General features: G+C 31.5%; 2 protein-coding genes across 4 annotated transcripts in view; one reads left to right on the top strand and one right to left on the bottom strand.

Moving 5' to 3' along the window:
- The first annotated feature begins 268 nt into the window (after nt 1–268).
- LOC139510341 (uncharacterized) lies at nt 269–22,224 on the top strand. 2 transcript variants are annotated; one of them, XM_071296885.1, is made up of 6 exons: nt 269–377; nt 1,866–2,061; nt 4,891–5,056; nt 12,417–12,526; nt 17,065–17,485; nt 18,585–22,224. In XM_071296885.1, the coding sequence occupies exons 2-6, from the start codon at nt 1,951–1,953 to the stop codon at nt 21,233–21,235; spliced, it is 3,459 nt and encodes a 1,152-aa protein (XP_071152986.1). In that variant the 5' UTR covers nt 269–377; nt 1,866–1,950; the 3' UTR covers nt 21,236–22,224. The 2 variants fall into 2 exon arrangements, with proteins under 2 accessions (XP_071152986.1, XP_071152985.1); XM_071296884.1 differs by having other exon boundaries at nt 12,417–12,550.
- Nucleotides 22,159–24,054, bottom strand: part of LOC139510346 (solute carrier family 23 member 2-like) — a 26,739-nt gene continuing 24,843 nt past the window's right edge. For both annotated transcript variants that reach the window (XM_071296902.1, XM_071296901.1), the window contains exon 16: nt 22,159–23,099. In XM_071296902.1, coding sequence (XP_071153003.1) covers nt 22,849–23,099 — 251 coding nt within the window. In that variant the 3' untranslated portion in view covers nt 22,159–22,848. The remainder of the gene's footprint in view (nt 23,100–24,054) is intronic.

Below are 24,054 nucleotides of genomic sequence, written 5' to 3'. Positions count from 1 at the left end.
TTAATCCGAGTAGATAGTTAAAGTTAAACTCTTTAATTTCCTAGTTCCCTTCTGGTGTGTAGTGCATATCATAAATGATTTGATTACAATTAGAATGGAGTCATCAGTACGTCAGTACTTTGCCTAATAAATAAAAATTCCTTTCGGACTTCTAGTACTTGCATGGGCAGTTACATTTTAGACTGTTACTACAATTGAACCGAATTAAATTGCATACACTCATGCGAAAAAAAAACAAAAAATATATATTTTTAGAAACCGGGAAATCCTTCAAGCATATTTCACAATCAGTCCCTCAATATCAATCCGGAAGTTTGCGTTGTGTATGCATGTAATATAAATGTGTGTGTATCATTATACATAATGATAAGATTAAAGTAAGTGGGTTTTTTTCAACGTGTTTTGAATGCGAAATAGACTCTTGTTTCAGATTTTTAAATAACAAACTTTGAGAAGTTGTATTATTTTATAGTCGTACTTTCGTTCAGGAAGTATTGTCAAATCGAAAGTAACCTCTCAGAATTTCTTATTCATATTTTATCACCGTGCTGAAAATATAACACTTATCTTCAAAATATATATGTTGAAAAATATATCGCTAGATCGTAAGCCCAGACGGATACTTTACACTTTACACTTTGGTGTAAGCGACATACTTCCGTTTACCAATACAGGTATAGACATATTTATAGGTTTCATAACAAGTGAGAATGGATATCGCCTGATATCAACTCAAGTTATTTGATTCGATTTCAATGTACCAATAAACGAGCATATGACCAGTTTATTATTACTAGTTGAATTAAGTAACAAGAGTTGATATCAAGCAATATCCAATTCCCACGAGTTGTTCAATCCATTTTTCTTTAAAATGGTTACCACTCTAATGATATCAAATATTGTGTAAAATATAAAATTCGGCCAATTGTTGATCGTCTTTTGTACATGACCTCTGGGAACCTTTCTTTTACAATACAAGCCACATTCTTTTTTCACTAATCGTGGACCCTTGTGAGGTTCAAATTAAAAGTAATGACATTTATTAAGACAATGAAACAAGAGAAAATACTTTATAGAGGGTTCATGTTGAATATCGGGATTCGTACGAAGAAAGGTATATTTGTCCTCGATAAGAGGAGCTTATTGGGTTCCCATATGGAAACTGGTTGTCTATTGAAAACACGCCCACCAAAACATTATATATATATATATAAATATGTTGTCAAACAAAAGAGTTAGTTACAGTGTTTTTTTCTCAGAGTTGGAGTAGGGTTTTTCAATGTAAAAGTATTAAATTCTAAACAAGATGAATGAATATCTACGTTTAATACATTGGATATTTTTTATATGAAACAAAGTTGAACTAATACGATTTAGATAACCAGTGTTTAAGACTTTAAGTTTAGAATAAATAATACTTGTGCACAGTTTTATACTGTGGTTTGAGGAAAAGATGATTAACTATAATCGTACCTTAACATGATTATCTTTGAAATATTTTCGATGGATGACCGATCAATTGAGATTTATATTGGTTTTGAAAAAAAAGAAACGTTCGCATTCTTACGATTTTGTTTGTGTATATAGGAAACAACGTATTTTTCAGTTTTTCCATAGTGTTTAAACAATAACAGATCTATCCGATTTGCGTCGTTCCTCAGACCTCATAGACATGTAGTGTACTTTGTACGACTTCGACCTGGAATGTTCAACCCCTAAACAACGAAAGATTATAGAAACAGTTTGAGAATAAAAAAAATTTCGGAAACATTATCTCGTATTCTATTTGAATATAAAAAAGCATAAATATGATTTATAATATTTGTTTGTATAAATAGTAACGAAATATATTTTAATATTTTCAGAAAACATACGTAATTCTAAGGTATCGTTGGTTTCCGTAAACCATCTAAAAAGGTAAAATACTGTATCTTGGGTTTTGAGTTGAAGATGTGTTCACGCGAAGAGCAGTTAGTTAATGAAATAAAAGAAGAGTTTTGTGAACGAGTGATACCATCAGGCATAACTAGATATCTGAAATGCCTTTCCATTCAAGATACGGTATGTAACAATCACAGTATATAACATATTTGAATACCAAATACTGAGGAGAAGACATGCACTCGTCGTCGTTGTAGGACAAACGCACAAACGATGTGCTTCTGATTGTTAATAATAACATATAATTTATTATTTGTGTCCTCAATCGCAATTACAATTTCGATAAACAACAACAAAACATGGATATTTACAGGAATATAGAAGTTCAGCGAAGTTAACTTTCGAATTAAACAAAAAAACACTGTCTACATCTTTGTTATTACTAGATGCAACGTCTATGTTATATAGTCGCCTACGTTTTGATATTGTATTCATATTGTATCATATATCAAACTTATTCGTTCAGTGCATATTTAATTATTTTTGTTTAAATGTCTTTTTGGTCGAATTAAGCTAGTTCAATTGTAAACGATATTTATAGTGTGTCTTTTTATGTTGTAATGTTACTCCACTATATCAGGTTAACGCGCGTCTGGCGTACTAAATTATAATCCTGGTACCTTTGATAACTATTTAAGGTGATGCTTGGTGTTTGTTAAAGCGTTTAAACCCGCAATACTTTAATGCAAATGTCCTAAATCAGGAGTGAACCTCTACGTTTTGTTCCGCGGCGTCCTGTTTCCAAAGCTACAGACTGAAACTGATGGAAACAACAACGAAACAACAGAAACTCTGGAATGCAACACAATCAATCAAAACGCAAACATACATAGAAACTGCCATATTCCTGACTTGTTTTGTGACATCTTTACCCTCCTCTTATACCTTTGTCCAATGTATGATAAACAAACACACATCAATACGCAAAGTAGAACTATGTCACTTTAAGCAAATGACAATGATACATAAAATTAACAAAGTACTACGAACAGTTACTGACATACCAGCTCCAGACCTCAACTAAACTGATTGAAAGATTATGTCTTCATCATATGAAAATCAAGCACGATCCCTTCCCTTAGACGTTTATATCATACCATCATAAAATATACAAGATTAACATTACCCGTACCATGCCAACATTATATATGCTTATTTCGAAATCACAAATACAAACATATTTACTAAAACAAGACATATTTCACACACGTTCATGTTACATTTAAGTCATAGATCACCAACCACAACATGTTATGTTGGTCTTTGTCTTTAATTTTATAGATGTCTGAAAAATTAATATAGCTTGTTAACTCGAAATGTGTAATGAATAAACTCATCATAGATACCAGGACTAAATTTTGTATATACACCAGACGTGCGTTTCGTCTACAAAAGACTCATCTTTAAAAATGTCCTGTACCAAGTCAGGAACATGGCCATTGTTATATTATAGTTCGTTTCTGTGTGTGTTACATTTTAACGTTGCGTCGTATGTTTTCTCTTAATTTTGAGTGTAAATTCACCTTGCGATAAGACGTGTCACGGTACTTGTCTATCCCAAATTCATGTATTTGGTTTTGATGTTATATTTGTTTTTCTCGTGGGATTTTGTCTGATGTTTGGTCCGTTTCTGTGTGTGTTACATTGTAGTGTTGTGTCGTTGTTCTCCTCTTATATTTAATGCGTTTCCCTCAGTTTTAGTTTGTTACCCCGATTTTGTTTTTTGTCCATGGATTTATGAGTTTGAACAGCGGTATACTACTGTTGCCTTTATTCATCAATGACGCTCGAATCCAAAAAAGTTAAAAAGGTCAAATAAAGTACGAAGTTGAAGAGCATTAAGGACTAAAGTTCCTAAAAGTTTTGCCAAATACAGCTAAGGTAATCTATGCCTGTGGTAGAAAAGCCTTAGTATTTCAAAAATTCAAAATTTTGTAAACAGGTAATTTATAAATATAACCATATCAATGATAATTCATGTCAGCACAAAAAAGTGCTGACTACTGGGCTGGTGATACCCTCGGGGAAATAAATCTCCACCAGCAGTGGCATCGACCCAGTGGTTGTAAATAAAATCATAGATACCAGGACTAAATTTTGTATATACGCCAGACGCGCGTTTTGTCTACAAAAGACTCATCAGTGACGCTCGAATCCAAAAAAGTTTTTATGTAAAATATTACCGATTTCTAAAAAAATACCGCAATAGATAATCAAGTCAATACGAAACACATTGAATATATTAATTTATCATATGTTTAGTAGTATATACAGTAGTTTTTAATATTTGATAAATAGCCTGCTGTTTAATCCATATCGCGCAACTTTGATGCGCAGCCTTTATCGCATACCCTTTATCACACCCTTTCTCACATCCCTTCTTTTTTTTCTTTTTTTTTTTTTACATACAGTCAGTTCTTATTTATGTAAGCTTAAGAAATATTTTCCTCAAAATAGGTCCATTAGAACGGTCATTCGGGCGTGACGCAATTTATTGAAAGACGTCATTGTTTGGTATGTGACGTCACGAACGTCAAGTTTTCATATTTTTTGGCACATTAAATGCAACTATAAAAAATACAAAACAGACAAAAAAATACAATAATAAACGAAATATTTTTAAAACAACAGCACGCAAATTGTTAGGTAACCCAGGTGCTTCGGATAAGTAATTGAGCAGTTCTTTTCTGGCCTTTAAAACAAGACAAAAGAAGAACTGAAGGTAACCCAGTGCTATGTTTCAGAAAACAGTTCATATAATATAATACTCTCCTGTTGAAATATATGATAAAGCTTATAAAACATGGCAAAATCCGTATCACATACCGTATCACCCTCGATCAATATCATCCCTCGTGCCCAAAGGCCCTTGGGTTGATATTGGAGTCTCGGGATGATACGACGTATGATACGGATTTTGCCATGTGTTATTCTCTATGTTATTTACAGGAAAAGGTTCAAGCAGTAGAGAAACAGGATGGAATAACAACTGCCGCTGAAATCTTATTACAGAGGCTTGTAAGACGCCCAGATTGGCTACACGACCTTCAACGAGTTTTACTGATTAAAGACGTTGGCTTATTGGACTTTGGAGAAAAATTAGAAGAAAAATGTCGTATGTAAATTTTCATTTTAGGACATATTGCAGCCGCCTATATATGTTTTAATCACAATACTGGGCAATACGTACAATATCATTTACATGAATATGACAGTCATTTTGCATTCGTTCCATTCATTGAAATATTGCGGTCCAAAATGTATCGAATCATATTATACAATGTAAATACATAGCAAAATAATTGTTTGAGTACAATTCCGCCAAAAAAACTTTCATTACTGGGTGTTTTTTTTCATGCATTCCAAATTCAGCATGTTGAATATTGGCAAGTTGGACATGATTTAAACAAAATACTTGTAGAGTAAGTAAGTTAGTACGTTCGTCAATTGAGACTAGAGCAGTTCAAGTGACATTTGAGACGATTTCCGAATTTGCTGTAGGCCTCGACGGCGTTTTAGAAGAAGGCTTCTCCTTCAAAAGTACCTTGATATAATAGTTAGAATTCTGAAAAAGCGTTATTCGATATTGATAATTCCTCGATGAACATTGTAAACTAGCACTTTACATTGCCATCTCATAATAGCGATCTGGTACATTCCATGTCCCGTGCTGTGATGCATGTAAAAGTTGTCACTTGATGTTAAACACCAATCCATTCATCTATCATTCCTTGTTGAAAAGTTTCAAGAATGCTTTTAAAATGATTAATATTATACCTTGAATTTATCCTTTACGTCTGTCGCTAGATGCCAGAACAGGTCTAATAAATACCAAGAATAAAAAAGTTAAATAACTAAGATAGACTTTAAAACACACTGAAAGTAATTAAGAAATAAGAAAAAAAAAAGGAAAGGGTAAAAAATTATGAATAGATAAATAAATATCAGGAAAAATAGAGGTAAATAGAAAAAAGAAATGAGAACCACTTGTAATCACTTTCACTTTCTCTCAGTCTCTCATACACACATACAATTCTTACTTACATACACATTACTTACTTATGTACATAATTATTGTTTATAATTATATGCATCAAAGTATAAACAAAATCTAATAAAAAAAATTGCTCTCAGATTAATATTATACTCTATAGTGGAAATATATATTGTGATGGGGGTCCAAAATTTTTCATATACATCAACATTATTATTTTTCTTTGCAATATAATATTCATATGACTGATATTGTTTTATTCTATTTTTAAAACCAACAATATTAGGAGTAAGTTCCTTAAACTTACATTTATATATATAAATTTTTGCTTTAAATAAGCTACTATAAAAAAAAGATTTATGAATAAGCTTTCTGAATAGAAACCAAGGAATGTCTGCTTTTTAATGATGGCAAACTTCCTGCTTTACAATCTTATTTGCTGTAATAATGATGACCAAAATTGATATGTTATTGGACAATCATAGAAAAAATGTACAATAGTTTTGTCATCAAGTTTACAAAAAGTACATGAACTAGAATCTTTCTTCTTCATCTTGTACAAAAAAGAGTTTGTAGGAATTATTTGGTGCAGTATTTTGTATTGAAAACTTTTCAAGTAGGTATATTTGCAAGACTTCCTTAGTAGCATAAAATAGTTTTGCCATTTTTAAATTTCTGAATCTATCAGCTTCTCCCATTTCTGAAATTTTTCAAAGGGAGGTTGAAATATATGATCAATAAGACTCTTATACACAAATTTTGGTTTCTTATTATTATTAATAATCTGAGTACAAAAAGTATCAAAGATGTTGACATTTTCAATCTGTTGAGAATCACAGTATTCTTTTGTGAAAGTGAGATCTTTCATGGCAGAAAAACTAACTATTTACGTTGACATGGTTTTAATCGTAATAGCAAGTAAAGTCCTACAAAGACACAATAGTAAATACATAAATAAATTGACATGAAATGAAAATATCAAAAAATAGCAATTATTATCAACATTACGTATGCATCTTCTTAACAACTATCCATTAGCGTGAAATCATCATCGATTTAATTAACAGTAAATATGTTTCCTAGTCAACATAAAAATAATTTGATTTATTTTTAACTACAATTTTACTAGACTAAATAAGTAACAAACTTTGAAATAAAATATTTAAAAGTACAAAGTGTGTAATGCAATCTATCACTTTACTATAATAGAAGTACACAAAATATATAAACAAACAAAAGAAACATAGAGTTGTTTTAATTTTAAATGACATAATTACCCATCATCCAGTTATTTTAAATTAATAATATCATTAATGAAATAAAGTGAAAAGACAAATCATTATTCATATAAGATATATTTCAACCAAAAACATACCCTCAACGTATGGTACAATTTATCAGGTTCAAAAATATAACTTCTTCTGTTACGTAATAATATTTCTCTATACCTGTTTAAACAAATAATAACTAATATAATAACTAAAACTAACTGATAACACAAGATATACAGAACTATAAAATACAATACAACTGTAATACTTAAACTTTCACAACTACTGTTAACAAATGCACGTGCGTTTGTACAATTTACCGAATGTTTACCACAAGTAGGATGCACCGGCATCTATTGCACGTCATTACCATCGTGACGTATTGCATTCCTAACTCGAATGATTACAGCGTCCCCTTACGGTCATTGTCCTCCAGAGGTTAATGGAGTGATCGAAGTGATCGTAATATAACGACTGGATTATTCGGGTTATTGCATTCCTAACATACCAAAGATAAGACAAGGTTTCAGCAGTATCCCATGCTGATCCATGCTGAGCGCATGAAAAATCGGATTACAATAGACAATATAGACAATATTTTATTGGCACAAACGCATTTACAATAAATGGTAATGACCGAATGGATAAACAATTTGCTATACATGGTAGTAAAATACAAACAATTATATAAATATGTGTGAATAAACGATGAAAGGTATAATGAAAATCTATTACAATAGATTACTTCTTGCATTTAAACAATATGTTACGAAAAAGGAAGATAATTTTAGTGCCGTATAAGGTGTATTATTAAGTATAAGAGTTATTTTATTTTTATCGCACAATGTGGATATACTTTTTCCTGTAATTTTGTACATTTTTAATACAAAAGTCTCTCTAATACTGGAGTAACCTCTGCAGTGTAGCAGCATGTGCTGTTCGTTTTCAATTTCGCCACTTTTACAGATTTCACAAATTCTTTGATCTCTTGGCACTTTTAAATATCTTCCTCTTTCAATGGCAAGGTTATGAGAACTAACTCTTAATTTACATAATGATGATCGATCTGATCTATTTTTTAAAGCATCAACATAACCTGCCCGTTCACTCATTTTGTAAACACTTTGGAAAAATGTTAATTTTGGAGATGCTGAAATATTTGCATGTTGTTCCTGAAAACCCTGGTCAATTAGTCTTTGTTTTATAAAACCAAACAGGGGTTTAATAGTACTGTAAGGTTATCATTTGACAAATAAGATAAACCTAAGTTTTGAATAATAATATTTAACCTTTTAACCCATGGGTTGCTTTTTTTTGTAGCATTATATATTTGGTGAACTAAACTTCCTTCTGAAGTGATTAAATGGTCCCAGAATTTAATGCAAGATAACATTATCCTATTTTTCAATGGTAGTCTTGCAAGTTCGGAACGACATGCATCATTCGAGGCCTTACAGTGTACTCCCAAGATTTCTTTAATAAATTTTATATGCAACTTTTCATAGGCATCACTGTCTTTACATTAATCACTATCAACACGTGTGTGAGGAACAATAATGACCTGAGATAATCATTCAACAATAGGGAATACCACCGATCATTATTTAATTTACATTAAGATAAAAAAAAATCTTTATCGTTAAATGGATAATAAAATTGATTACAAGTTAAAGACTTAATTAATTAACCAATCTAATTACTCAATTTTCTGCTTACGAAAAGTACGAAGATAATATTTAACAAATTCGGGAAAGATAAAATATTAAATAATAGATTTACAAAGCATACGAACAAATTCTAGAAAATAATGAAACTAAATTTCAAGGCTTTTCTACTCGGCAATTCTTATGCATTTCATAAAAACATATTAATTCTAAAAATGTAGTTTCAAGAATAATATAACATAAAACAACATCTATACAATAAAGTAACTAAGTAACATATAATAAAATTATCTAACTGACCTTTACATGAGAATCTTTCCTACTGACAAAATATACCTCTTGATATCTGAACAGTCAGCGTGGGTATGCCGCAAGTTCCCAAAATCTCTAAAATTTCACTAAACCCACGTGATTAAAACCCGGGAAAATAATTACTAAGATTAATAAAAATTAATATAAAAATTGATTTTTTTTATATAACCAATTACAAATATCTACGTTTTCATTAAAAACTTTCTTTAAATATACAAATGCAAAAATAAAATTTATTTTATTTCTCAAATGTGCTTCCGTTAATCTACTACATGGTAACTAATTAAAACAACACACATGACCCAAATTCATTTGTTTACACGTGAATTTATTCTGTGAATCTTATCAAGAAAATCTAATACACATCGGTCATAAAATGATCATAAAAACATTATGAGCTTAACAAGATAGTACAATTTGACACAAAAATATTGACGTGCAAATTACTATTTCACACTTTTATGTGATCTTTAATAAATTTTGGAATATTGGAGATTAGACTGTAATATTTAAAAAAATTATTTGTAAGAATCGTATGTCTATTCTTTTGAAAGTTAAAGAAGTCATTGTTTTGACCATTTAAAAGGTCTTTTATATACTGTACACCAAAGTCCTTCCATTTCATATAAATAGTGTAATCTGAAAGTGGCACACAATTTAAAATATCTAGCGATAATATATCATTTGTACAAGCCTTAGTATAAGGCTTTGCAGTATGTAAGCTAAGTAAAACATCTTTCCAAAAAGGATTCTTAACATAGCCATGAATTCTAGCAGTTTTTCTTTTTGTAAAGAAAAGACTCTGTCACCACCAAATTTGGTTAATTCAGACAGTAATAATGTCTGCCTTGATCCCTCTAAATTCAAAAGAAGTCTTCTAACCCAGCTTATTTTTAGATATGTACTAAAAGATGACAAATGCACCATGTTCAAACCCTTGCGTTTTATACGTTCTAATTTCCCATTCCGAATAAAGTTATAAAAGAGAGTACTTAACTCTTTAATTTTAATCTGGGATATATTTGGTAAAGCTGTGAGCAAATGTATTATCTTTGGTAATGCCAGAGTCTTTATAACAGTAATTTTACCAAGTAATGTAAGTTTTGTATGTTCCCAAGCCTTAAGTATTGATGACATTTCTTTGATTTTCATTGTGAAATTTATATCTAACATAGCTTGTAAATCTAGTGAAAAATCTATTCCTAAAAGCTGGAAATTTGACTTTGTCCATTGAAGATTGTAATTAGGACAAAGTATATGGTCTGAATATTTGTTGGTTCCAATCCAAACAGCTTTGGTCTTGGATGCATTCATTTTTAGCCCAGAGACCCTATGAAAAGAACCAAAACATTTTAAAGTCTCCTCTAAAGATATTTCCTTTCCATCCAAAACAAAGAAATGTGTCATCAGCATACTGGCTCAACAATAACTCTTTGTTGTGAAAAGGAATACCATGGATATCAGATGTAGATTTTAGTTTTAGGGCTTATAATTCAACACATATAATAAATAAATATGAGGAAATACTTTGGCAATGATTTGTCGTATTGCCCCTTCTTTTCCAGGAATGCAATGTATTGGAATTAAATCAGTAGGCTCCAAATTAATCTTCAAGTCTTTTTTGATAAGGTTGAAAAATTCAGCATGTATATTTTCATTGTTTTTTTCTGAATAGTTCACAATGCGAATGTTATGCTTCATTGAATATTGCTCGTTGTAATTTGCAGATTTCAAAGCATCCACACTTTTTAAATTAAAATCTTCCACTTTTTCATCCAACTCCTTAATCTTAATTTCTTTCTCCCTTAGTTTCTCCTTTAGAGAATCAACATTGTCTTGCAACTGTCCTGTTTTTTCTCTTAACTTACTATTGAATTCTGCAGTGATAGACTCTTTTAGTGTATTCAATAATTGACTAACAATACTTGTAACAAGTTCTTTTAAGTCGCTTTGTTTGACTAACGACTCTAAATCAGATTTGATCACTGTGTCCTGAAGGGATTTTTTAGTATCTTTTAAGTCTGAGTGAATGCTCATAATGTCAATGTTGTTTTACTTCCCTCAGACATATCTGAATGGGTTCGTTTGTTTCGCTTTGGTGGTTTTTCTTGTTGATCTTTGTTGCCTCCAGGTTTTTTGGCAGCTAACAATGATTGTACAGTCTTATCACCTGCCTGGTTTAATATCCTCTGTATCTTTTTCAAATGAAAATATTTTTCACAATTAAGGCCAGAAACAGATAGTCCATCAAAAACTGAACATGCACATATATTTTCTGTTTATGTTAACACTCTTAAAACACATCAAAATGCCAAACAAAACTGCAGAGCTAAATTAGCTCACAACTACTCTAGTGTCCTTCTTGTTCTCTTGTAATAAATACTTCGCTTTGTCCCTGAATACGCACACAAATAACATAATATATATATAGGCGTAAAAAATAATTTTCACATGTGCAGATATATATATTCATTAAATTTACTTATTTTATTATTTTATTTAATGAATATATAATTTAGATAAACTATATATATATATATATATAGTTTATCTAAATTATGTAATATCCAGTATTGGTTTTGTTCCTGTTAATTACTTATGAAATTGTTATTGAAATGCTTATTTAATTTTTAATTCTCATACACAACATTATAATGTTAGAATGACAGAGAAAAGAAACTGATGACATAAAGACTGCAAAAATGACAACATAAAACCAATACCGTTCTTAAGGCCGTTATAACCATAGCTTTGTCAGTTACACACATTTTAATAAATAATTGTTAAAGCCTTGAAAGTAATTTATTTAAAAAAAACCATTAAGGCGTCACAAAAAACAGAATATATAATACTTTAGTTTTCACAAAATAATGGGGCCTTATGATGTGTACCATTAGAAATAATTGTTACAGCAAATATACTTCTATTGATATTTTTATTTGACACTTATTTGTCGCTTAAGTCAAAATCAAAAAAGACATCATTTCTATAAAAAGCATTTCGAGGAAACTAATGGTTCTTGTCCCTAAGGAGATGTTGAACTTAAGATTAATTTAGCTCAGTTTGTGCGTTACTGATGAGAGTAAACTAAGGAAAGCGCTTCAGAAAAACCAACTTATAAAGATTTCTTTTTTGAGAAATATCAAGAAAAAAAGACACAAGCGCAGAGCCTTCAAAATAGTGGTATATATCTTAAACATAATTGAAGAAATTTATTGATATAATAAATTGTAGGTCAATTTAATGTCACAATTGGTTCAAAAGGAGAGTGCATAGATGGACATGAATGTGGAGAAAAGGAAGAACAAACTATTGTTAAATCCCCAACAACGGAGGCAGTAGAGGTTAGTCACTTAGTATATGTTACAGTTACGTTGGTCTCTATTAGTCCATTAATGTATCATATTTCCCCGTGGAACAAAGACTTTTGTTGCATTTATTTACTTCATATAACTGTGTATGTTGCGTCGTCTTGCGTCGTCGTCCGAATACTTTTAGTTTTCGCACTCTTACTTTAGTTTAAGTGAATAGAAATCTATGAAACTTTGACACAAGGTTTATGACCACAAAGGAAGGTTGGGATTGATTTTGGGAGTTTTGGTTCCAACAGTTTAGGAATTAGGGGCCAAAAAAGGGCCCAAATAAGCATTATTTTTGGTTTTCGTACAATAACTTTAGTATAAGTAAATAGAAATCAGTGAAATTTAAACACTAGGTTTATGACCACAAAAGGAAGGTTGGGATTGATTTTGGGAGTTGAGGTCCCAACAGTTTAGGAATTAGGGGCCAAAAAGGGGCCCAAATAAGCATTATTCTTGGTTTTCGCACCTTAACCTAAGTATAAGTAAATAGAAATTCATGAAATTTAAACACAAGGTTTATTACCATAAAAGGAAGGTTAGGTTTGATTTTGGGAGTTTTGGTCCAAACAGTTTAGGAAGAAGGGGCCCAAAGGGTCCAAAATTGAACTTTGTTTGATTTCATCAAAAATTGAATAATTGGGTTTCTTTGATATGCTAAATCTAACTGTGTATGAAGATTCTTAATATTTGGTCCCGTTTTCAAATTGGTCTACATTAAGGTCCAAAGGGTCCAAAATTAAACTTAGTTTGATTTTAACAAAAATTGAATCCTTGGGGTTCTTTAATATGTCGAATCTAAAAATGTACTTAGATTTTTATACGACCGCAAAATTTGAAAAAAAATTTCGTCGTATATTGCTATCACGTTGGCGTCGTCGTCTGCGTCGTCGTCGTCGTCCGAATACTTTTAGTTTTCGCACTCTAACTTTAGTAAAAGTAAATGGAAATCTATGAAATTTTATCACAAGGTTTATGACCACAAAAGGAAGGTTGGTATTGATTTTGGGAGTTTTGGTCCCAACATTTTAGGAATTAGGGGCCAAAAAGGGCCCAAATAAGCATTTTCTTGGTTTTCGCACTATAACTTTAGTTTAAGTTAATAGAAATCTATGAAATTTTGACACAAGGTTTATGACCACAAAAGAACGGTTGGGATTGATTTTGGGAGTTTTGGTTTCAACAGTTTAGGAATTAGGGGCCAAAAAAGGGCCCAAATAAGCATTATTCTTGGTTTTCGCACAATAACTTTAGTTTAAGTAAATAAAAATCAATGAAATTTAAACACAATGTTAATGACTACAAAAGGAAGGTTGGTATTGATTTTGGGAGTTTAGGTCCCAACAGTTAAGAATTAGGGGCCAAAAAGGGACCCAAATAAGCATTTTTCTTGGTTTTCGCACCATAACGTTAGTATAAGTAAATAGAAATCTATGAAATTTAAACACAAGGTTTATGACCATAAAAGGAAGGTTGGTATTGATTTTTTCATCAAAATTGAATAATTGGGGTTCCTCGATATGCCGAATCTAACTGTCATGACTGTGTATGTAGATTCTTAACTTTTGGTCCCGTTTTCAAATTGGTCTACATTAAGGTCCAAAGGGTCCAAAATTAAACTTAGTTTGATTTTGACAAAAAATGAATCAGTTAGGTTCTTTGATATGCTGAATCTAAAAATGTACTTAGATTCTTGATTATTGGCCCAGTTTTCAAGTTGGTCCAAATCGGGGTCCAAAATTAAACTTTGTTTGATTTCATCAAAAATTGAATAAATGGGGTTCTTTGATATACCAAATCTAACTGTGTATGTAGATTCTTCATTTTTGGTCCTGTTTTCAAATTGGTCTACACTAAAGTCCAAAGGGTCCAAAATTAAACTTAGTTTGATTTAACAAAAATTGAAATCTTGGGGTTCTTTGATATGCTGAATCCAAAAATGTACTTAGATTTTTTATTATGGGCCCAGTTTTCAAGTTGGTCCAAATCAGGATCTAAAATTATTATATTAAGTATTGTGCAATAGCAAGTCTTTTCAATTGCACAGTATTGCGCAATGGCAAGAAATATCTAATTGCACAATATTGTGAAATAGCAAATTTTTTTTTAATTAGAGTTATCTTTCTTTGGCCAGAATAGTAAGCAAGAAATATCTAATTGCAAAATATTGTGCAATAGCAAGATTTTTTTTTATTGGAGTTATCTTTCTTTGTCCAGAATCAACTTAAATCTTTGTTATATACAATATACAATGTATATTCACTTTTTACTACCAACTGCTAAATTAAAATAATCTTCACCATTCAGTTTTTACATCTTAATATTTTATGATGTATTTAAATGAGTAGTTATTGTTGCAAACTCCATTAGAAATTTTAATTGAGATTAGTTTTGGAATAAGGGAAAGGGGGATGTGATTAAAAAAAATGGGTTCAATTTTTCTCATTTGAAATTTCATAAATAAAAAAGAAAATTTCTTCAAACATTTTTTTGAGAGGATTAATATTCAAGAAATTTTAATTGAGATTAGTTTTGGAATAAGGGAAAGGGGGATGTGATTAAAAAAAATGGGTTCAATTTTTCTCATTTGAAATTTCATAAATAAAAAAGAAAATTTCTTCAAACATTTTTTTGAGAGGATTAATATTCAACAGCATAGTGAATTGCTCTAAGAGAAAACAAAAATTTTAAGTTCATTAGAACACATTCATTCTGTGTCAGAAACCTATGCTGTGTCAACTATTTAATCACAATCCAAATTTAGAGCTGAATCCAGCTTGAATGTTGTGTCCATACTTGCCCCAACCGTTCAGGGTTCAACCTCTGCGGTCGTATAAAGCTACGCCCTGTGGAGCATCTGGTTTATTATTGGTCAAGTTTTCAAGTTGGTCCAAATCGGGGTCAAACATTAAACTTTGTTTGATTTCATCAGAAATTGAATTATTGGGGTTCTTTGATATGCCAATTCTAACTGTGTATGTAGATTCTTAATTTTTGGTCCCGTTTTCAAATTGGTCTACATTAAAGTCCAAAGGGTCCAAAATTAAACTAAATTTGATTTTAACAAAAATTGAATTCTTGGGCTTTTTTATATGCTGAATCTAAACTTGTACTTAGATTTTTGTTTATGGGCCAAGTTTTCCAGTTGGTTCAAATCAGGATCCAAAATTATTATATTAAGTATTGTGCAATAGCAAGAAATTTTCAATTGCACAGTATTCAGCAATAGCAAGAAATCTTCAATTGCACAGTATTGTGCAATAGCAAGAAATTTTCAATTGCTCAGTATTGCGCAATAGCAAGAAATCTTCAATTGCACAGTATTGTGCAATAGCAAATATTTTCAATTGCACAGTATTGCGCAATAGCCAGAAATATCTAATTGCACAATATTGTGCAATAGCAAGAAATTTTCAATTGATTGGAGTTATCTTTCTTTGTCCAGAATAGTAGTTAGTCAACTTAAATCATTGTTTTATACAATATACAATGTATATTCACTTTTACTACCAACTGATAAATTAAAACAATCTTTACCATTCAGTGATAACAAGCACCTTTTGTTACATTTTAATATTTTATGATGTATTCAAATGAGCAGTTATTGTTGCAAACTCCATTGGAAATTTGAATTGAGATCAGTTTTGGAAACAGGGAAAGGGGGATGTGCAAAAAAAATGGAGGGGGGGGGGGGTAAATTTTTCTCATTTCAGATTTCATAAATAAAAAGAAAATTTCTTCAAACATTTTTTTGAGAGGATTAATATTCAACAGCAAAGTGAATTGCTCAAAGGTAAAAAAAAAATTTTAAGTTCATTACCCCACATTCATTATGAGTCAGAAACCTACTTAATCACAATTCAAATTTAGAGCTGTATCCAGCTTGAATGTTGTGTCCATACTTGCCTCAACCGTTCAGGGTTCAACCTCTGCGGTCGTATAAAACTGCGCCCTGCGGAGCATCTGGTTCGACCTTAAAATTTTTTGAAGAAATTTAACTGAAATCGCTGTAGTAAGGAAATTGTCTCACATAAAACTTTCTTTTCTAAACAAATATTGAATTGATTATTAAAAAACTTGCAATAAAATATGAAAACAACACTTTATACAAGGTATGTCTATTTGAAATTATCTTCATCAGAAACGCACAATTTCGAACAGTTGAGTGCCAAGGATTTATACGACATAGGTTTGAAATATTTGACAAAAAATGACCGAAAGATAACAGCCACACCCATCTAATGTCAACTTTACCCAAGAGAGTTCAACTCTTAGTTTCCTCATTATTATGAATTTATAAACGGACAGTAAATGAATTGAAAGAAATTGAAAGAAATGTTTAAAATAACTAGTGTTTCAAATTAATTGAATATCAGAATGTTTATTTAACATTTATGCGTTCTGTATACCAAGAAAGAAATTCTAACGAAACAACCACATAATATAAAGCATTTGTTGATATGCAAGTATTATAAGAATTATAAAACATTGCCTATGAAAAGTAATACATTTTTATGTTGTAGCCAACTGTATCACAACCCATCGATGCTAAACAAGAATCAAATGCAGATATTCGAAAGCGATTGGTATTGACGGTGTATGACACATTGTTTAAGTCTTTGAAAAGTAAAGATGATTTTCCCGAGATAATGAGTTACGCTGATCAAATCATTTCAAGAATTGACGAAGTATCAAACAAATGCATTGTTATATCGTTCAGAATGGAAACTGTTGAGAAATTAGATGCTTTCTGGAATCTATATCACTCAGGTGGACTTATTTCGGCATTAACACGGGACATAATTACACCAATAAGGCGCCAACAGATGATTATAGAGGCACAAAGTAACGGCATAGAACTGTCAGATGAAGACTTCCAAATGCAAGTTTATATCAAAGAAAGTGACTATCTATTTGTACGGGATATTCTGACACATAAAGATGGTGAGATTACAACGTGAACTTTATACCCATAGACCTGTAAGAACGCTTTTGAAATAACGATATTTAGTTATCATAAAACCATGATAGAGGACACATCAACCTCTTCAGTCTACACCCCCATAACGATGAGCTTTGTATGAATTTCTTTTCTTGGAAAACCCTAAAATCTAATGATTTGATTGTTTTCAGTTTCAATTTTAATGATCACTGACCCTTTCAATTTGTTAGAATGGTATAATAATTTGCAAAGAATGTTGTCCCTCAAGGTAGAACTTAAATATAATAGATTATTATAATATTTATTATAGAAAAATTATAATAAAAGTATGGACGATGGGACCTTTTTTTTAAGTAACAGGTTGTGTTAAATTGCCAGATCTTGTATATATTGCACATAAAATAATCCACTTAGGTGACATACAAAGAAAATTAAACGGAAAATTTTTAAGATAATATATATATCTAATGATGTGCTTTCAGAAAATGAAAGGATACATTAGGATCACATGACTAGTTTACTTACTACAAAAAAAAATAGGCAAATTCACTACACATTCTTTTATAAAAAAATATTTATCCTGTGGTATACTTCTGTTGCCATTATATACATAGGAAAGTTGAAAAAATGAACCAAACAAGCTAAATCCTATATTTGTAGGTTTTACACTAGTAATTTTGGGGCCCTTTATAGCTTGTTGTTCGGTGTGAGTCAAGGCTCCGTGTTGAAGGTGGTATATTGACCTATAATGGTTTACTTCTATAAATTGTTATTTGGATAGAGAGTTCTCTCATTGGCACTCACACCACATCTTCCTATATCTTAATCCTATATTTGTAGAAACAGTTATACCACAAATAAAACATATAACTTTTTATATGTCTATTATCATATCTTTGAAAGTGCTATATATGAATAGCATTTATCGCTCATTCCAATTACATCACCGGATCTAGACCAATCGAATTTTGTTATTTAAAAGTTTGAAGACGGAAAACACGAGATTTACCTTAAATATATATATATATAAGATTTAAGGCTTGAATGATCGAGAAATGTGCTTATTTTCGTATGTTTATAACTCCGTATTCTTTTTTTCAGAACCATTGGCGCCAAGAAATTCAATGGAATCCGTCATTCTTCATGGGACAGGAAGTTCATTTCAAACACAACACGACAAAAACAAAGCGCTGAGAGAATATCAAAGAATTTTATCTTTCAGAATGCTCCAAATGTTCGATGATCCATTTGTTCGAGATTCCATACCTGACTATTTGGTACAGCTAGCCAAGTTAGGTGCATTTGAGGCGGTGCAGCTTTTTTACCAATCAATTATTCAAAAGTTAGAAACTGAGTCCAAGCATGATTTTGGAAATCCCAACGTCTGCTATCTGGCTTACCTTCTTTCCAGCACTATCAATAATGAATGTCAATATACTGACAATGGTGACAATGTAGAATTACAGGTAGGAGAACAAGGTATAAGCTTTGATCATGAAGATTGGAAGGTTTGTTTGAACTATTTGATGGTAATTTCCAACAGAATTAGATTTAACAGCACACTTTTGATGACTTTTTTTGCTGTTAAGCATGTAAGTCAAATTGCCACTGAAAGCATTCAAAATGCTGCATGGTTGAAGATGTCGAAAATGGAGATGTTCCCAATAATTGCAGGAGCACATTTTGATCCAGTCCAAATAGCAAGCCTTGCTGAAAATGACCATTTGACGCATTCTGCTATTTTTGAATACATGTACTACAAATTACTTTTATGTGACAAGATACATCATGAATCTTTAGGAAATTTGGATTGTCTCAATTTTGAGCTAGAAAGGGAAACAGTTTATCTCCTTAACCATATCATGAGGGAAGGAACCAAATTCAAAACATTACTTTACGCACCAGAAAAGGCAACGATAATCAAGGAGTTTAATTCAGAGCCGGTCAAACATGCATCAGAAAACACAGGTGTTAAGGTTATTAATAAATTTCCAACAATTACTCTAAATAAATCATCCAGCGATATTGATAAAATGAAAATATTCTGGTTTAATGATAACAAAATCATTGCAAACCGCATCTGTTTACCTGAGTATACAGACACTACCATGTCCTTCATGTTAGCCATAGCACAAGGAATCAACTTGCATGGATCGGGAGAAATTAAAGGAGAAATCTGTATAGATCCAGCAGAAATTGAAAGAAAATCAACAAAATTGTCACTAACACATGAACACTTTAGACAAATATTTGTTGTCAGCTATCGTGTCGTCTGTCATGACGTCGATGGCATTACTGGGTCCGTGCCATCTAAGGAGGAGTCTGAGGAGAAGTTGTCCAGCAAAAAGCCCGAATATTCTACAAGAAGCACTTTCAAACCGGTCGGTCCGTTAATGATGGATTTTACTTCTGTTCCGGTGAGAGACGCAGATATTGTATCACTGCAGAATGCATTTATAAATGGACTAGACGTCAATGAACTGAATATGTCTGAAACTGGAATTGATGTTTTACAAGCTTACAAGTTATGCAAAGCTCTAATGTCAAGTAATATCACTCAGCTGATTTTAAATGACAATAAACTTTTTACAAGAAAGATTGATTATAACAAAGAATTAGGTTTAAGGAACCTACCAAGTCTTGAGGTGTTGGAAATGCACAACTGCGAGTTGGGAGATGACGGTATGGCGGCATTGAAAACAGAGCTTGCACAGTTGAGGAACCTGAGAAGCATAGACGTTTCAAAAAATGATTTAACTGATATTGGACTTAAAACATTATGTCAGTCACTGCTGAATAACACTGGCATCAGAGCCTTGAGAATTCATGAAAACAATTTCGGTCCTAATGGTGGATTGATTCTCTCAATGTTAGTTGAAGGTTTGCATTTCCTTGAGATCATCAATGTCTGTTATTGTGGTTTGGGGGATGATGGTACTGAAGATTTAGCAAACGCCCTCCAAAGCAAACCGTTAAAGAAAATAAATATTCGATGTAACAATGTCAGTCAAAAAGGCGCTATAAAGTTCTTCAGGTTAATAAAAGAAAGCAGTCATTTGAATCATTTCGAATTCGGTAAAAACGAAGTGGGGATTGTACATCGACAGATAGGAACAGGAGCCGTTGCAGTTCCGGTTGATGAATCAGATGAAGTAAGTGAAGTATTTGTAGACATGTTGAAATCCTGTGCAAAGTCAATCGAATATTTAGGTCTGTGGCAGTGTGGCATCGGTAACACAAGAATCTTCGATAATCCGAAAGTACTGTCAGATTTTACTGAGCTCACTGAAATAATTTTACAGGCAAATGAATTGCAAGACAAACATGCAACCGCAATTGGCCAGTCAATGTCATCATTACCCAGGCTACAATCTCTCATGCTACGCTCAAATAACATTGGACCGAAAGGTGCAGCCGATTTGATAGATGGGATTGAGAAATGTCCATCTCTGCGAACAATTATTTTGGATCGGAACAAAATCAATGACTTTGACACTTTGAAAAAAATGGTAGAAGTTGCAACAAAATCTCTTCCATATTTACAAAAGCTTGATGTGTCTTACAATGTTGAAATGCTTGTTACTGCTAGAGAAGATGTTAAGTATAAAATGTTACTAGAAACGGCAAGAACATGTCTACGCGATGCAGATGTTGAAGAAGGAGAGATGCAAACAAGAATCGAGGGTACAAGTTCGTTAATGTTGACGCAAGACGAACCGAAAAGAAGCAAAACTACAATTATTGTGATATGAATGAACTCAATTAACATTGTTTGTTGTTTGTCTTCAAATCCCATTGTGCTGATTTTTAGTAGTTTAGTTCTTTTTATTTATAATACATAATATGTACTGTACCTCATTATCATATTTTTCACAATGGCAAGAAGGGAACATTTATGACGCAATACTAGTGTTTCACATGCAAATTCAAGCCCGGCGATAAGTTTTATTCAATAGGTCATGTTCAGGATCAAGCTAGGGAACGGAATTGGGATTACGACAATAAGAACATATCCGCTGTCATCTGTCAAACAGATATTCCATAAGGGTCAACCGGATGATCATGAGCAAATGTTTTAAAACCGTAAAATACCGTCTGATTTGAGACACACTTATTGAGAATTCAAATTGGAGAACCAAAAAAGGACAAACTGGGATCACCGGATGATCAGTTGTGTCTTGTGGATTCTAGTTTTTAAGTAACTGCAGTCAGTACGTTAGAAGGATTTTGATTGTCAAATATTCATTTTATTCAAGCATTTTAAAACCTTTTGCACATGAGCGTTTTTTCCTATAGGCTCTATCATAAAACTAAATCTAACGCTGAAGGTAATATGATTCGACCAAATATTAATAATGTACTAATATGCTATCTAGGAAACATTAAAAATAACATTGAGGTAATAATTTTAAATCAAAAAGTAACATATCGCCATCGTGAAAGTCTCGGATTTCTTGTCAGGATTTGGCTATAAGTTTGGTCCTATTTGGTTTGATATGCTCTTCAACATTTATAATATATATTGGATACTCATATAATTTGGCCATGAGCGTCACTGAAGCGACATTAATTATCGAACTGCGTATCTGGTGTATTCGAATTTGCACCTTTTATGTTATTTTTAAATACACATGTATATGTATACAGGATGTATGTGATATATCTAAATATAATGTTGATGATATAGTTTATTAGTGATATGTTGTCATGCATATAAAATAAAAGAAAAATACATTTTAAATACGCTATGCTCATTATAAACACTTTGATGCCCGGGTTTCGAAGTGAGAGATGAGTTTAGAACCTTATTTTGCTTACTGGTGTTTCACAACCAAATGTCAAACAAAATTGATAGATATGTTGGAAGTTTAAACCTAAAGTTCTTTACTATAGTGTGAATATTATGGTACAACAATGGAATCAACATAAGGATAATTATCAATAGTTTGATTAGATATTTGTGTTTGAGTTACTCACCATAGCAAGAAGTAAGTAAATATTTACAAAAATAGATGCTGTTGATATGGATGAAACTATACTAAATAATTGACTTTCGCTCCATTATATATTTGCAAAATCATGCAAAAATCGCCAAACAATTACTTCATAAAATCGTGGAACTTACACTTTATGTATTTGGTTTAGATTTGCATCGTTTCAACTTTAGAATAGACACACATGCAAATGTTTCACCTCGTAACAATTCAGTAAAGTAAAAGGCAAGTAAGATCCTTATCGTATCCTCTTCTTTGCCTTTTCTCTAACTATACATAGCTTTATTTCCTTATTAAATATTCAGTCTTAAACTCTCCAGTATTGTCCATCAGCATGATTTGAATTTTTAACTACAGAAAAACTAACTTGATCAAAGTTTTTCACATATGACATTATCTATGCCGTCTGTTTGAGTTTCAATGTTTTCCTCCTTTAAATTATTTTTACGACAGTTGCATTGTAAAGGTGTATATGTTGGACAGAATGGTAAGTGTCTCAGAAATGAGATTTTATCTAAAAATGGTTGAATAAAAGGAAGATCGTATGTTGGGTCGCGTTTTGAATCATCTACATCAACGTCATGCTTTCTCATCTTATGGATTCCTCTTTCTTCAACTGTACCTGAGAAATAAAAGATGAAGATCAGTATTCAAAACTGTCAAATTGATATAAGTTGGTAAATGATACCAGGTTAATGTGTTACCTCTCATAAACATGATGCAGGTATTTTCATTGAATTGTCTTAAAACAATCTATGGATATTTATTTTTTGAGTCGGTTCTTGTTTGCTATTTTGGTCTTTGATAGAGCCCTTTAATATAATATTTGTTAATAATTTGCGCGTTATGAACTTAAAATCACTTTTCAGTGGTTGATACTATAGATTTGATTTTCCAAATAATTTGATTTTAATATCAACGAATAGAAATCGATTTTGGATAATCATGTGGTCATTTAGTTATTGTTCGTATTACATTAATAGCAAGTACACATATTTTAAAATTTGCAAGAATGGCAAAATCGGCTTTATATGTGTTACTTCATTAATTCATTACTATTTTTACCAATAATTTTTTTTCCCATTTTCTTTTCAATGTAAAATAGAACAGTCACATACAATACACAGATATGTTTAATAAACAGAAATACATTTTGACATAAGTATGAGAACATGGTGGAATATCAAACTTAGTAAAAAGCAAAATATCAAAATACCGAACAGCGAGGAATTTCTATCACAAAAAGTCCCTAATCAACTGGCAAAATCAAAGCTCAAACACATTAAACGAATGGATAACAACTGTCATATTCCTGACTTGGAACAGGCATTTTCAAATGAAAAAAACTGGTGGATAAAACCGATTTTTATAGCTAGCTTAACCTCTCACTTATATGACAGTAACATATATTCCATCAAAAGTATAATCGGCTCTGTAGACCGTATTGACATGATTAATAACAAGTCAATTATAGTTATTTGGAAAAAAAAACTCCATCAGGCAAAGTTGACCTTAGATAGATATATTTATATTTTTTAATTCCTTTTTGATTCTCTTCAATAGTTTCGATTCTTATA

Source organism: Mytilus edulis, chromosome 2 (assembly GCF_963676685.1).
Source record: "Mytilus edulis chromosome 2, xbMytEdul2.2, whole genome shotgun sequence".
Lineage (NCBI taxonomy): Eukaryota > Metazoa > Mollusca > Bivalvia > Mytilida > Mytilidae > Mytilus > Mytilus edulis.
The sequence above is the reverse complement of the archived record's forward strand: the minus strand, read 5'-3'. Positions and strand labels throughout refer to the sequence as shown.

Coding starts and splice junctions, on each gene's coding strand:
- LOC139510341 (XM_071296884.1), top strand. CDS start 1,951: ATGTGTTCACGCGAAGAGCAGTTAGTTAATGAAATAAAAGAAGAGTTT. Junction 5,057..12,416: donor AAAATTAGAAGAAAAATGTC/GTATGTAAATTT, acceptor AATAAATTGTAG/GTCAATTTAATGTCACAATT. Junction 17,486..18,584: donor TATTCTGACACATAAAGATG/GTGAGATTACAA, acceptor TCTTTTTTTCAG/AACCATTGGCGCCAAGAAAT.